General features: G+C 37.8%; 1 protein-coding gene across 2 annotated transcripts in view; it reads left to right on the top strand.

Annotated features, from left to right (window-relative positions):
• Window positions 1-14,572, top strand: part of wnt4 (wingless-type MMTV integration site family, member 4) — a 184,944-nt gene that overhangs the window by 163,423 nt on the left and 6,949 nt on the right. For both annotated transcript variants that reach the window (XM_028446959.1, XM_028446960.1), the window contains exon 2: window positions 13,284-13,365. In XM_028446959.1, coding sequence (XP_028302760.1) covers window positions 13,284-13,365 — 82 coding nt within the window. The remainder of the gene's footprint in view (window positions 1-13,283; window positions 13,366-14,572) is intronic.

The raw sequence follows: 14,572 nt of genomic DNA, 5'->3' as shown, positions 1-14,572 counted from the left end.
TTTTAAGAGTGATCCATACCCAATAGAGCTAACCTTCTAGGGCTAGTGGCCATATATTCACCAAAGGTTTAGGGATATTAAAACATGTGCAATTGTCAATATTAACAGCTACTGAATAATAAAATGCAGAGTAAAGACAAGCATGTGTGAGGGAGAGAAAAATCTGGACACCCGAGGCGGCACGTGGGGAGTCTGGTTTGGCTGTAGTGTAGAGAGTTGCTGTGCGCGGAGATCCGTGGATGTCGCTCTGGATACACCGCTCCAATCAGCTCTTGTGTCTTTCTCCCCATGTTTTGACCGTAAAACACTTGTGTTGCGTTGTTGCGAATCAGCTGAGCGCTGCTTAGAAGCTCAGACCTGCTGGTTGTTGGTCAGTAGATCATCTTCAAATGATGCTGATCGACTGATTGAGTTTTTTTTAATTTATTTTATTCTCTACATTATTAAATGTTTGTGCAGCAGACAGAGAAGTCCACCAGCCTCCCATTGAACTTCTTCAAATGTCATTTTGTGCTTCTGTGCATTTACCTCTCCACGTTGAATGAGCAAAATGTTCATTTAAATAGGGTGGTCTCCATCAGCTGTTAGTGCTGCAATGTGTTAGTGAATTTCCCCATAGCAGGTGAGCAAACCACACGACCAAAGGATTTAGGGACGCACCTGGTTTACCACCCTTTATTTCAGGTCTGAATGAATCTTCCCCTGAGTGTATTATATATCATGTCATTAGCACACATTAGATTCAGTATAGGGAAAAAAATATTACTTGTCATATTTTCACTTTAGCATCTTCAAATAATAAACTAAGATTAAGGTGGCATAATGGTTAAAGAAGCAGACCTGTAACCGGAGGGTTGCTGGTTTAAATCTGCTATATGTCGCATCACTATGAGCCATTGACTAATGACCTTAACCCTAACTGCTCCTCCAACATTGGATGGGTTGAATGCAGACAACAAAACTAGTGTATGTACCCTTCTCATACATATTTGACATTAAGTGAATTTATTTAGTATATTTATTATTTATTATTATTATTTTATATTTATTATTATTTATTTAGTATATTTATACACATAAATCCTTGTTCATGTACCACACAGAGGTTACTATGGAAGCCCGTTTCCGCCACTAAAAAAAAAAATAATCACCAAGGAAAGTCATAATTATGAGAAACAAAGTCATAATTATGAGTTAGAAAGTCATAATTATGAGGAAAAAGTCATAATTATGAGTTAGAAAGTCATAATTATGAGATAGAAAGTCATAATTATGAGAAAGTCATAATTATAAGAAAGAAAGTCATAATTATGAGATAGAAAGTCATAATTATGAGTTAGTAAAGTCATAATTATGAGATAGAAAGTCATAATTATGAGATACTTAAACACATTCACAGCAGCTTGTTCATGTGGTGAGCTGACACTGAGAGATGGCTGATAAGACTATCAAAGATTACGTTAGACGGTGCTTTACAAATGATGAAATACTTTGTTTGCTTGCAAATTCACATAGAAATATGCTGAGTAAACGCACCCTTGAAAAGATACTAAGCAAAAAGAGGCTCGAAAGGATAAAACTGATGTGGCTGAAGTAGCTCAGTTTATTGAACAACAAATGGAGATTTCTGGTCAGTGCCATGGGTACAGATGGATGTACCAAAAATGTTTCTATCTCATAATTATGACTTTACTAACTCATAATTATGACTTCATATCTCATAATTATGACTTTCTTTCTTATAATTATGACTTTCCTTGGTGATTTTTTTTTTTTTGTGTGGCGGAAACGGGCTTCCATAGGTTACACACACACACACACACACACACACACACACACACACACATGTGTGTTAGCTGTGTAAACAATAAGCATAAGAGGTAAATAGTGCATGTTTAAACTGGCCTGCTGCAATGAATGATGACGGTTTTACAAGCAAGCTCCTCGTCTCATCTCCCAAATATGGAAGTGGAAATAAAAACATCTCATGTTTTAGATAAGGTAGAATTCAATGTATTACCCAAGGTAAAAAAAAACTAAAAAAAAACGCATTTATAATTCTTAACATTGATGTCATTTTTCCACAAATTTACTGCATTTGATTTACCACTCGTATTTCATTGAAAACATTTTTGCAAACTCAGTTTTAGTTAAGTTACACAGAAATGCTATTAATGAACCACTCCTTGGAAAAGAAACAGTTTCCATACAAGGTGTATAATACGTATGAGTTGGTAAAAGCTTTGCTTAAAGTGTGGTTTGTTGAGGAGGTGTTTTTGTGTGTGTTGCAAACTGTCCTTAGCGTTGGTCTGAGGTTTTGACAACTGGGATACACTTGTTTGATGTGTCGGTTAATTTTAATTGGCTGTTTTTTGGTTAAAAACAGCCATTCGAAAACATACAAACAGGATTAGTAATTAATGGTTGTAGATTTAATGAGAAACACTGATTTATATTCACTACGATATATTGTGCATTCCAAAAGACAATCTCATATAATATAGATAATGCATAGATAATGTATTTATTTTAGTACTATGCTCTGTTATGTGAATGACTCCACTGAATTGCATCTTGAATCTGAGATGATCTGAAAAATAAACGAGGGAACTTAAGAAAAATAATTGTATTAATATACAGACACAAATACAACAGCCATTCACACACTAGGGCTGGGATAAATAATCGATGCATCGCTATTAAGACATAGTAATCAATAATCAATGCATATTACATTACATTGTTCATTTAAATAGTTAATTCCGTGAAATACTGTAGAAAGATATTTTAACAGATTGACATTTATTCAAAAAGCACCATAGTACTTGAGCATGCATTTTTGTATAATAAAGATTATATAATATATCATTTAAAACAGTCCTTTTTGTTTATTGTAGATGTTACATGCAAGGATGCTGCTACGTTGGCACTACTATGCAGTTCTAACTGAACAGTTTGAAGATGTTGACGATGTCCTCTGCTGGTTTAATGAAAGACAAAATGGTCAATTTGTCTCCTGCGTCTGAATGCAATCGCTATGTTTTTTTTTAAAAAAAAAAACAGCACTTCATCATGAGTGCTCACGGTCAGAAACAAAGAAATGCTGTGAAAAATGTATGATTTGACATTCTTAACGTTGTATGGTTTTATGACTCTCTTATGGATGAAATGGAAACATTGGAGATAAGCACCACCACATTGCTCTGTCCTTGTTATTTACTGATCAATTGTGGTTGATGCTCTAGGAATAGATTGGACGTAATGGTCACTCTGACCTACAGCATGACCACCTGTTCACAGATAATGTTTCCTTTGGTAAGTCTGAATCAGACACACGTATATTTGACAGCATACACGCGCACAAACAGATACGCAAATAGACACCTGTGTGTGTGTGTGTGTGTGTGTGTGTGTGTGTGTGTGTGTGTGTGTGTGTGTGTGTACATGCGTAGAGAACTTCGTTCTCCAGGTTTTTTTTTTTTTTACCACATCTAAGATTCCCCAGAGAGCTTTTCCTCCTATTTTCTTGCATCCTTCCTTCCCAATCTTCAGATTCACTAAAGGGTGGTAATTCAGTTGCTTCCCTAAATCCTTGAGTGAGGCAGTTTCCTCACCTGCTGCACGTACTGTAATTCTCTAAGATTGCAGCAATCATTAGTGCACAAGGAGAACTGGTGCAGACCGCCCCTATTTAAATGAGTGTTTTGCTCGTTTAATGTTGAGACATTTGAGGAAGGTAAATTTGAGGCAGATGGACTTCTCTGTCTGCTGCACAAACATTTATTAATGTAGAAAACTAAATATACAAATAAAAAGTTTATTTTTTTTTTTTTTAAACAATTTTAAAACCTAATCATAGTTTTTTCTCCATCATTTAAAGTGGGTGCTCCATTTGGTCCAGTAATTTTGCTCTGATCAGTGCATGCAAAATAGGCAGATTAGGACAGAAACCATCCTATTGATCTACCATTGATCTGAGTTAATACAGCTACACAGTCTGTCAATCAGTCTGCATTCTTTGAAGATGATCTACTGACCATCATCCAGCGCAGGTTTCAGCTGTGCTGTGTCATGCACACTCTCATATGTCACCATCAGTGATCATGTGTAAATTACGCATCTTATCTGCTGATTCTGACCTGACATCAATACGGCACGAGACTCTGACGGTCAAAACATGGACAGAAAGAAGATCAGTGGATCAGTTAGTGCGAAGCAATATCAATCCATGGTCATATCCATACATTCATCTCTGCACACAGCAAACCTCTCTCTCTCTCTCTCTCTCTCAAACGTACTGGAGCATTTTTTTTCATCTCTGTTGTGTTTTCTGTTCACAATTACGGCTGCGTGTGTGTTTGCACCTCCTTCTCAGTCGTACTATTTTCTGGTACTAAAACTATCACCACAAACAGTTCCAGATTTCATGAATCACATTGCGTCCCCTGCGTTCATTTATTTGCATTCACTCCTCCCATATTTTTGCACCCCCTGGGAGATCCACCTACTATGAATATTCATTAGGGGGAAACACGCTAAATGTAATGAGGGTGCGTTTGGAAGCCCTTTGTACTACTGGAGTGACGTTTGCACACGCTTTAATACCACTAAATATTTTGTGAATCTGCCTCTCAGCCCACAATGCTCAATATAAAGCTTTGTTTGCCTTCAGTGCCTTGATGGATGCAACATTGCCAACAGGGACTTTGAACCTTGACTTTCACTTGTTGCAGACTTCTAGAAAACCTGCCACACAGGACTCTTTTCTCACCACTCTCCTCTTCCTTTCCCTTCTTGGCTATATTTACACGTCACTGTGTACCCCGGCTGTGTGCTCGGAGATGGAAAGGCAAACATGAGGATATCTTCAAATATACACATTAGTGATGATGGAGGTGCTGGAAGTGTGCTCTCTGTGTGAAAAAGTTTTCTGGGTAAGGTCGCTGTCAAACTCACCATCTATGATGTCCTTCATCTGTCCCTCCTATAGATGGGTTTCCGATGACATCACAAGTTTCCCACAATTCCGTCGTCCGCCATCTTGTGTGGCAGCTTTCATTGTCATTGTCAATGACATCAAAACCAGATAAAAATAGCCAAAAGGAACAATCTACAGAGAATGTAACTTGAAAAATGAGGTATTTACAGAGGTTGAGTGAAATTGACAAAAACAAACCTAAATGATGTTGTGAATATATAATAGAGCCAATAGAAAGATATGGGGAAAATGGATAAGTTGTGATGACTATGTAGTCTTTTTAACCTTTTATAAATTATTGTCCAAAGTCAGTGCTTATTGACAAGATAGTATGATTATTATTAAACTAGTCAACACGGCTCCTAACTCCTGTGAATATGTATATGTAGTTCAGTTACTGCTCCTGTATGCAAATTGACAAAAAAACTTGTTTTAATACATTATATTTTGGCTTAATTCTATTCTTTTTTCAAAATGGCACCTTTAGCATCGTTTTCCTCAAAAACTGCAAGGTTGTGCGCGGAAAACTTTTTCTTGAGGAATCTCTATATGTTTCTGATGAAAAATATAAAAAAATTAGGTAATGCCCCCAGGGGTGGAACAAACCGACAGTGGCCTATTTGTCAGGTTGCAGTTTCTTAAAGCTTTTCTTTTAAACCCGACGGAAAATACAGAATGAAAATCCTGAAACGGAAATGGCAAAGTTCTTATTATTTCTAAAGTAATTTTTATTGTTTTTTAAGCAAAATTAAGCAGAAGCTGCATGGGTGGAAATGACCTGCTTGGCGGAGGTCTGCGCTCTCCGAGTGCTTTTCTAGTTATATGATGCAATTACATAAAACACTATTAAGTGTGCAAGAGTAGGGGGTAGATGGCTTCAGGTTAAATGTCTGATGGGGTACAAGACTGTGAAAAGTTTGGGAAACACTGCTTTAGATGATATGTCGCAAACTTTTTGGCTATTTGCAGCCTGCGGTACAATATTTTGTGGCTCTCTACCTGTTATTAAGTGTTGTGTTTGTGCTCCCTGCTCCTTTTCCTCAATCACCATTTTGCTGACTCATTGCCAGGATTGCTGGCATGGCCTGTCCATTAAAAAACCCACCGCATTGTGTGACAGGTAGTCCTCTGTTTGAGAAATTTAGTTTTGTAGTTTTCCTTGTGTGCATCAAAGTGGCAGGTGTGTGTATGCAGAATGACTGGTGTTTAACAGGCATTTATGAAGGAGCAGGAAGAAATGTGATGGGGGCATTTTGCATACATATCATGATCCAACACATTTTCTGTTGTTGTTAAGTATTTTTTTCTTGGGATTGGGTTGTTGGTTGTGTCCAACTGCTAATGTACTGTGCTTTAGTCAGGCCTCTAACCTGAGACGTGTCCCACCTTAGACAAGGCAAGGCAAGGCAAATGTATTTGTATAACGCATTTCATACACAAGGCAACTCAATGATCAAAAAGTGCAACAGAAAACATTCAACAGCTTAAAATCAATAAGAACATTAAAGTTGGCAACAAAACATTTAAAATCATCAGTAAAAACATTTAAAATCATCAACAACAACATGACCAAAAATCTCCCTCTCAATTATACACAGTAGAGGAAAAGAGTGCCTTTAACTTTGATTTCAAAATGTTCACATTGTATGCTCACTTTAGCTCTGCTCAACAAACATTCCACTTCTTTGCAGCATAACAACTAAAAGCAGCATCACCATGTTTACTGTGAGCTCTGGGCTCCACTATCTGACCTGTGTCCATAGATCTGAGAGACCTGCTGGGTTCATACCTGACTAACATCTCACGGATGTATTCTGGACCAAACCCATTCACAGATTTATACACCTGCAGCAGAACTTTAAAGTCTATTCTGAGACTGACTGGGAGCCAGTGTAAATACTGTACTTTAAAACTGGAGTATTGTGTTCTGACCTCTTTGTTCTGGTTAAGACTCGAGCTGCAGCGTTCTGAACCAGCTGTAGCTGTTTGATGCTCTTTTGAGGGATTCCTGTCAGAAGATCATTACAATAGTCCAGTCTGCTGGAGATAAAAACATGTTCTTTAGGTGGTAGAAGGCTGTTTTTTGTGATAGATTTGATCTGACTGCTGAATGTCAGATCTGAGTCAATTAGAACATCAAGGTTTTTGACTTTGTCTTTAGCTTTTAAAGATCCAGACTCAAGGTACTCGCTGATAGCAGTCCTCTTTTCCTTGTTACCAAAGGCAACCACCTCCATCTTGTCATGGTTTAGTTGAAGGAAGTTTTCACTCATTTGGCTAATAAACCTGTAGCTTGAATACTGCTCTGTTACAGGGTTGCCAGATCTGTCTGACAATGTTAACAATGTTAACCCCAAGCAAAATACTTTGCAGCCCAGCATGTTCAAAAAAAGCCCAAGCCCAGAAACCCACCCAACCTGGCAACCCTGCTCTGCTTTGTTGTTGTCTCTCTTCTGATTGGCAGAGCTATCAGTGTCCTGCTAATCAGACTACGCTTTGTAGGAATCCCGCCAACATCACCAGATAATGTGACCTGGAGTCTAGTTCATTTTGAATGCATGTTAAACAGTAGTGAAGTGTAAACAATGGTGAATAAAACCCTAAATATTATATTTGACTTTGTAAAATGAATTGATGAGTAGCATAAGACAAGTATGATAAGATTCTGCAGATTGGCAGTGGTGATTCGTATTTACTGCCAAAGGTGATGTTTGACTTCTTCTTCTGAACCACTGCTATCCAGACCAGCAAGGTTCAGTGAATTATCTATGGATTCTCACAAAAAAAGAAAAAGAAATCCTAACTCGCAGCTTTACTGCAACACAACCCTTGAGATTGATTCACAGTTTTTTTTAGAAGCTATTCCTGTATAGTCTTATGAATAGACCTTTACATTTGCCCACGGATAAAAGTGTCTAACTGAAAGCTTTAGTTACACTAAAAACATCTCCTTTCAGCTTATTTAATGCTGAAATATTTATTTAGCTGATGTTCAATATAATTACATTCTCTCCTTTTTCAGAATAGTGTTAAGACATTTTTATAGTGCCATCACGTCATAAATATTTGTTATATGTCTTATGTACCTCTGTTCTGTGGAGGCTCTGGAGCATATGTGTGGAGCCAGTTCCATCTGGACTCTAGTGGATTTGTTAGTGTTATTACACATGGCAGCATTCACAATACCTCTGGCTCTATTGAACTTAGGCCCCTGGGATTCAGGCATGCAACACCAGAGGCTGAGAGGCTGCGAGAGGAGGAGATGAATAGGAATGGGATGAGGGATGTGTGTGTGTGTGTGTGTGTGTGTGTGTGTGTGTGTGTGTGTGTGTGTGTGTGTGTGTGTGTGTGTGTGTGTGTGTGTGTGTGTGTGTGTGTGTTTTGTTAAACTCCAAATATGAAGGGAACACAGAGCAAAATGAACAGATAATGTTAGACAGGGATGAAAATAAAGCACTCCCTCTCATTTGCCGAAGGCCAACGCTCAACTTTTCCAATGTGTGTTTGCATGTTTTTATGTTTTCATGCACACACACTCACGCACACAACACACACACACACAAACACACACGCGCACAGATATGCCTTCTGTCACCTGCGTTACAACGTATCTGAAGTTTATAAATTGTTTCCAAGGTCAAATTGAGGTCAAATACATATCTAGTGTTTGTGCAACTGTGTGTGCAGGCATGCTGCATCTTGTTAGAGGAGAAGCTCTCAGCTTTTCACCTTGTGTTTTCTCTGTGGTTTCCCTTTTTATGCTGCTGTCTGATTATCTTCTCGCTGATGTATCTTAACCAAATCAAAAATCATTGCTAAAGTTTCTCTGCTAAACAAATTGCGGATTAAATACCTCACATGCCTTTGGTAAAAATCCACAAACTTCAGCAGTGAGGCCTAATTCTGCATGCTGAGAGAGCTGGGGACCCAGTTTATTTTATTTCTGTCATTCATTGCGAAAAAACTGACCAATTACTCTTTGTTGAAGGGAAATTTATCATTTATTTTGTGTATTTCACTAGTTATCATTAATAAAGTAAAGGAACAAAGAAGCAAAAAACGGGAGTGAAGGTGAACACCTGTGGAGTTATCTCAAAGATGGGTTTTCTTACCTTGAGGAGAATGAGTTTTCTGTTGCACAGGCCTTCATTTAGCTCGTTTCACCCCAAACTGAAACCATGATGTTCAAATTAAAACTAAACTTTTGCTAAGCGCTTTTGTGAAGATTACACGTGTCAACCATTCATAGGGCAACAAATCTTATTTTTAAAAAGTAAAAAAGATTTGAGATTGAAGTTGTAATGTTATTTCATTTTGTCACGTGTAAAAAAAACATCTGGTAATTTTCACAATTAAGTTCACAAAATCTAGCAGCTTTTTTGACTTCTTCACACAAAAGAAGTGTATTTAAAAATACTAATACAACTCTAATGTGATTAATTCAATGGTTTGTCAATACCGTCTCCTTTGTAAAGTATAGATAACTAACTTATAGATAAATAACTTATTGTCTCCTATTGTCAGAAGTGTGATTAAATAGCCTTTACAACATAAATGAACCCTGTTTTAATCAATTACAAGAAAAGATAGAATTGCATTGAGCAATAGTAGGCCTACTGTTGGTTTGTGGTAAATCTTTTCCCCCAAAAAATGCTTTAAAAGGAACAAAGAATGTTATGCCATAATTATTTTTAATTAATTGTTAAATGCAACATGCTCCTTGTATCCCTGTTTGGGAATCACTGAACTAAATAATGCCGCACTGCCTTTGGTTAGCTGAAGACATCTTTGAGCTGTTTGTCTGGCACAATGAGCTCACCATGATGTTGGAAGTACACACAAGTGTCTGAGATGTGGTGAAGTGGCCGAGAGCTGGGTTATCAGAGTGATGAGTGTTTGATGCTGACACTGGATGAGAAGAGAAAAAGTCCAACAAGGAAACAGAGAGAATTAGGTGGGCTATGGCAGGAAGGAGAGAATGAGAGGAAATGTAGCAAGCATCCGAATTCTAGATTTTAGAATTATAATTTTGTTTATTAGGAAAAGCAGAGCTGAGTCACTGCTGCCAGACAATGTCTGCTAAAAGCAAAGTAATAATGAAAGTCTGACAAAGCTTTGCCGCATTGCTTGCATGGGGTTCAGGTTACGCTAAAGTTTTGCTAATCAGACTGCAGACATTTCGATCAGTCTGGTTTAGTAACATAACATTGAGATACTGTAAGCAGAACTTTGTGGGAACTCAAAGCTCCAAAAAACCATCCAGGGATTTTTTTTTCTTACTAAAATTAATCATGTTCCTCATTAGGATTTGTGTTCTGGGTAAACATAAGAAATGTCTTTATCTGGTTTCCACTTTAGTCTGTTTGTTCATTTCCACCGGGTCCGGTGCGCTGCGTGTCTGCTCCGCCCCAGCTGCGACAGTCCGGAGCCTTCCGGCAGAGATACGCAGGACTCAGCACAGAGTAAATACAGTGAAACAGAAAGTTAAGCACATACTAAACATTAAAACATCCAGTTACTTTTCAAAATGAGACTCTTCAGATCATATTTCATCATATTATCTCTTCTCTGTTGGCTGTAGCTAAAAATGTGGCTCGGACAACAAAAAAACAAAAGGTAAACTATATATTTTAATACCTTAAAATATGTACCAAACAAAAAAGCTGTGAAACTAAATAATGTAATAGATACATATATGTCTGAAAAGGGTTAATGTGTGTCCCTGTCAACCCTTTATCGTTATTTATTTATCTTTATTAATTTATTGATGTTTCATCTCTTTCCTCTCTCTTTTATTTTTTTTCTAATTATATATTTCATTCAATCTATTTCCCTGGCTCTATTAAACGTAGGGTAGGCGATTTTCAAAAACTAGCATGATTTTGAATGTAGCAGGCAGGGATTGGACAAAAACCTTAAGGAGGAGTTAGAAAAATTAAGTTTTTCAGTTTTCGCGATTTTGGTGCCACCACAATTATAAGCGGAAATGGGCGTGGCCCAGCCCAGGTGATTCAGTGTTATTCAGGGAATCTGTGGACCTCAGTGGTCAAAAAACGTTTGCCCACTGGCTAATTGACATCTCACATCACCAGGGGTGGTACTCTTCTTATACCTTGGCGCTAGGCTTGTGAATCACCGTCACTGAGAACGATTCGATACGCATCTCGATACACTACCGGCGATACGATACGTTAGCGATACATTGAATCCCCTGGCGGTACGATGCGATGCAACTATTACTATGCAACTTCTTTTTGGCCTCTTAAAAAACACTACAAAAAAACAGGCCTTTTCACCAGTAGCGTTGGGATTTGGAGCCAGATTCAACATAAGGAACATTTGGAACCTGTTTTATCTCACAGTCATAACTTAAACAATAAACAGTAATACAATACTCAATGAGTGACTTAAAGTGACATTTTCAATAATACATGTCCATATTCCTTGTCTGCCACACAGATACTAATATGAACTCTTCAGCAGGTATTAGGCTAATGCAGTAGTGAGGAGCAGAAATCATTAACATTTATTTAATACAAATAATAATAATTATTAGGTCTTTCACAACTGCTTGTGCAAAGAAAGATGCAAACTATTATTTGTCACTAGTCACAGCTGCTATAAACAGACCCTCTCTGAGTCATATTTAATGTCCATAAGACAAACTAAAGAATACAATAATATTAAATAAAATACACTGGCGTGAGTTATGTCTTTATCACAGGTAGAGGGTCATGCCAGAGTACCACCTTGGTCAAAGACATTTCTGATATTTTTCTCACCAGTTTAGCCGGAGCTCTGATTCCAATCTGCCTCGGGGTGGGGGGGAGCAGTGGCAGCCGCATCGATACGAGTGAGCCCCTTAGTTTGTGTAAGTTTTAGCAGCAAGGTATTCTTTATAAACCACCTGGTCAAGGTGGTCAAGTCTGGTCAAGTTTATCATCTTTCTATGTCTGATTTGAAGTTTTTATGTGCATTATAAATCTGATCTGTAGCTACTGCTCTCACTGACCTCCATGTTGTAACTTTGTTGCGGTGCTTCCTGGCTTCAGTCCGTGTTCAAAACAAAACACGTAACAGTGATGGTGCATTCAATGTGCACAGGATAGAATGAATTACAACATGAAAGAATCGCTCTGCGACATTGAAAACTGGAACAAGCGGGCCAGAAAATGGATGGATGGATGGTTAGATGGATGGATGGATGGATGGATCAAAAAATCAATGCAACCATGGATTTTACCGATGCAGGCATGCAGTGACTTATGCATCCTGATTTCACACGTAAATTGTACCGATGCACACTGAATGAATCAATACACTCGCATCACACACGTTTGTATCTAGATACTGTACCAATTCTTACTGGGCGCACAATTGCCCTAGTGCCCCTAGTGTTTGCACAACTATATACAAACACACAACAATAAATAATCGTGCTCATTTGGCTCCTAAAATGATTATAATTATAATTAAACTTTTGATCATCGGTTAAAAATATGTTGTTAAAAACAAATATGAGAGTAGCTGGTTCTCCTTAATAATGTTCCACTGGTATGTTTGAGTTTGTGAAACATGATTTTTCGGTGTAAATGCAATGAATCCGTTAAAACCTTCTTAATTTTAATGCCATCTGATCTGGACACACTACTTCAAGGAACAGGGGTTTGTTATGCTTAGTCACACGAAACCTTTCTTCAACTCATGTCTGTGTTTTTGAGAAATTAGAAGTTTTTAGACTCAACATCATTTCAAATGACGTATAAAGATACTCCGGAGGGCTGAAGATTGTACATATTCTTCAGTATGAAACAGGCTCTTTCTGTGAGGTGCAGCTGGGACTCGAGATATGACCCTGAGGTGGAAGTGCTTGGGTCTGAAGCAATTTTCTCACACGTCTTAGATTGTGTGTGGGTGTGTGTGTGTGTTATACCTCCCTGACCTGTCTGACCTGGAGGTGGTATGTATGATAAGCCACTTTTACTCCTCTCGATGTCATCACAGCCAGACTTGCGACCAAAACATTCCCACCACTCGCCCGGAATTAATTCCATTCAACCTTGTTATTGCACAATCTGCCCTTGAGTTTCAAAGCGTCAAAGCGTTGTTTTGTATTGCTTTTCCTCAAACGTCTCTCAAGAACATGGAAATATCTGACATGCCTTTCTTAAAAGGTTTCTATGAAACTCTCATATTCAGAAGAACAATAACCACAGCCAGCGCTTGTGTTGACTGCCATCAGTTGAGCAATCAGACTTCATCCCTATATTCACGACACCTCGCATTGTGCTCTTTCTTCTCTCAGATACTTGGCCAAGCTGTCGTCGGTTGGGAGCATCAGGGATGAGGAGACGTGTGAGAGGTTACGAGGACTCATCCAGCGACAGGTACACAGGCTCAGCAAAGGCATTAAAACCAATCACTTCAAACAATACGTCATGGAATGTTTTCAATCAAATGTTTGTGCAATGACCCTCCATGATATTGTAGGTTTGAGTTCAGAGACGTATTTTTTGAAGAGAGAATAGTAGATAACTGACAACATATATGCAACAGTAATTTAAAAAAAAAAAAAAAACCTCTGAAAACCTTTCTAAGAATATTTAGTTCTCATTTTAAAGTAAAAGTTAAACACAACTTTTTAAGACCTAAAAAATGAGAAATCAATTAAAAGTTCAGTGAAAACTGACAATTTATCGAGTCCCTAAAGGGACACATATTTCATTTTTTTTCTATTAAATAAATACATTTTTGCTGAAGTACCTCCTTTCTCTTATTTTTGAATCGATGTACCCCCTTTGTCTGATTACAACCTTTTGCTCAGAATACTATGAAAAAACAACTATAGAGCATAATGATGGAATGAATGAGTGATAACATTTATTTTAAGGAATCTCATTTTGTAAATAAGTAGAATGAAACAATATTCAGTGTCTCGTGAATAGATTCATTTCTATAGTTTTTTCAGGTCTTCTCCCACCTGGTGTGGGACCAAGACTGTCCCTTGTATTTTCAATTCATCTTCTAATTAAAATAATTCCCATAATGGTTATTATGAGGATTATAAAATTGAACTGAAAATAAACATTAGAAAACCCCATATTTTTAATGCTTTCATTTGTTAATTCATCCCTCTCTGTCTCTTTCTCTCTCTCCAGTACCCGCTATAGTGCCATCATGTAGCTCTAGGGGTGCACGTACCACCATTTGAGAAACACTGTCATAGACTATGACAGAAGTGTAACATAATCATTGGATTCTGAGTGCCAGAATTTCACCATGTCTGTGCGTATGTGATCAACGTCAGTCAACAACAGCACAGGCATTGCTTCCATTAAACTGACTATGTATTGATGTGTTTGTATGAAACAAAAACACTTGCAGTAACCAGTTTACGTGCACACATAACTTGATTTTCCATAACCACGTAAAGGTTTTACGTATTCACTCACTCAATATGTCAATGTTATTTTATCTCCACTGGTCCGGACTTCACTTCACTATTATTTTATCTCCAGTGGTTAGCTCTTCTGCCAGGGAGGCAGAAGTGCTAACCACTGCACCACAATAAATTGACTCGGAATTTAACACCAA

The sequence above is a fragment of the Gouania willdenowi genome, chromosome 5 (genome assembly GCF_900634775.1).
Source record: "Gouania willdenowi chromosome 5, fGouWil2.1, whole genome shotgun sequence".
NCBI lineage: Eukaryota > Metazoa > Chordata > Actinopteri > Blenniiformes > Gobiesocidae > Gouania > Gouania willdenowi.
Note: the sequence above shows the minus strand (reverse complement) of the source record. Positions and strands in the feature narration are given on the sequence as shown.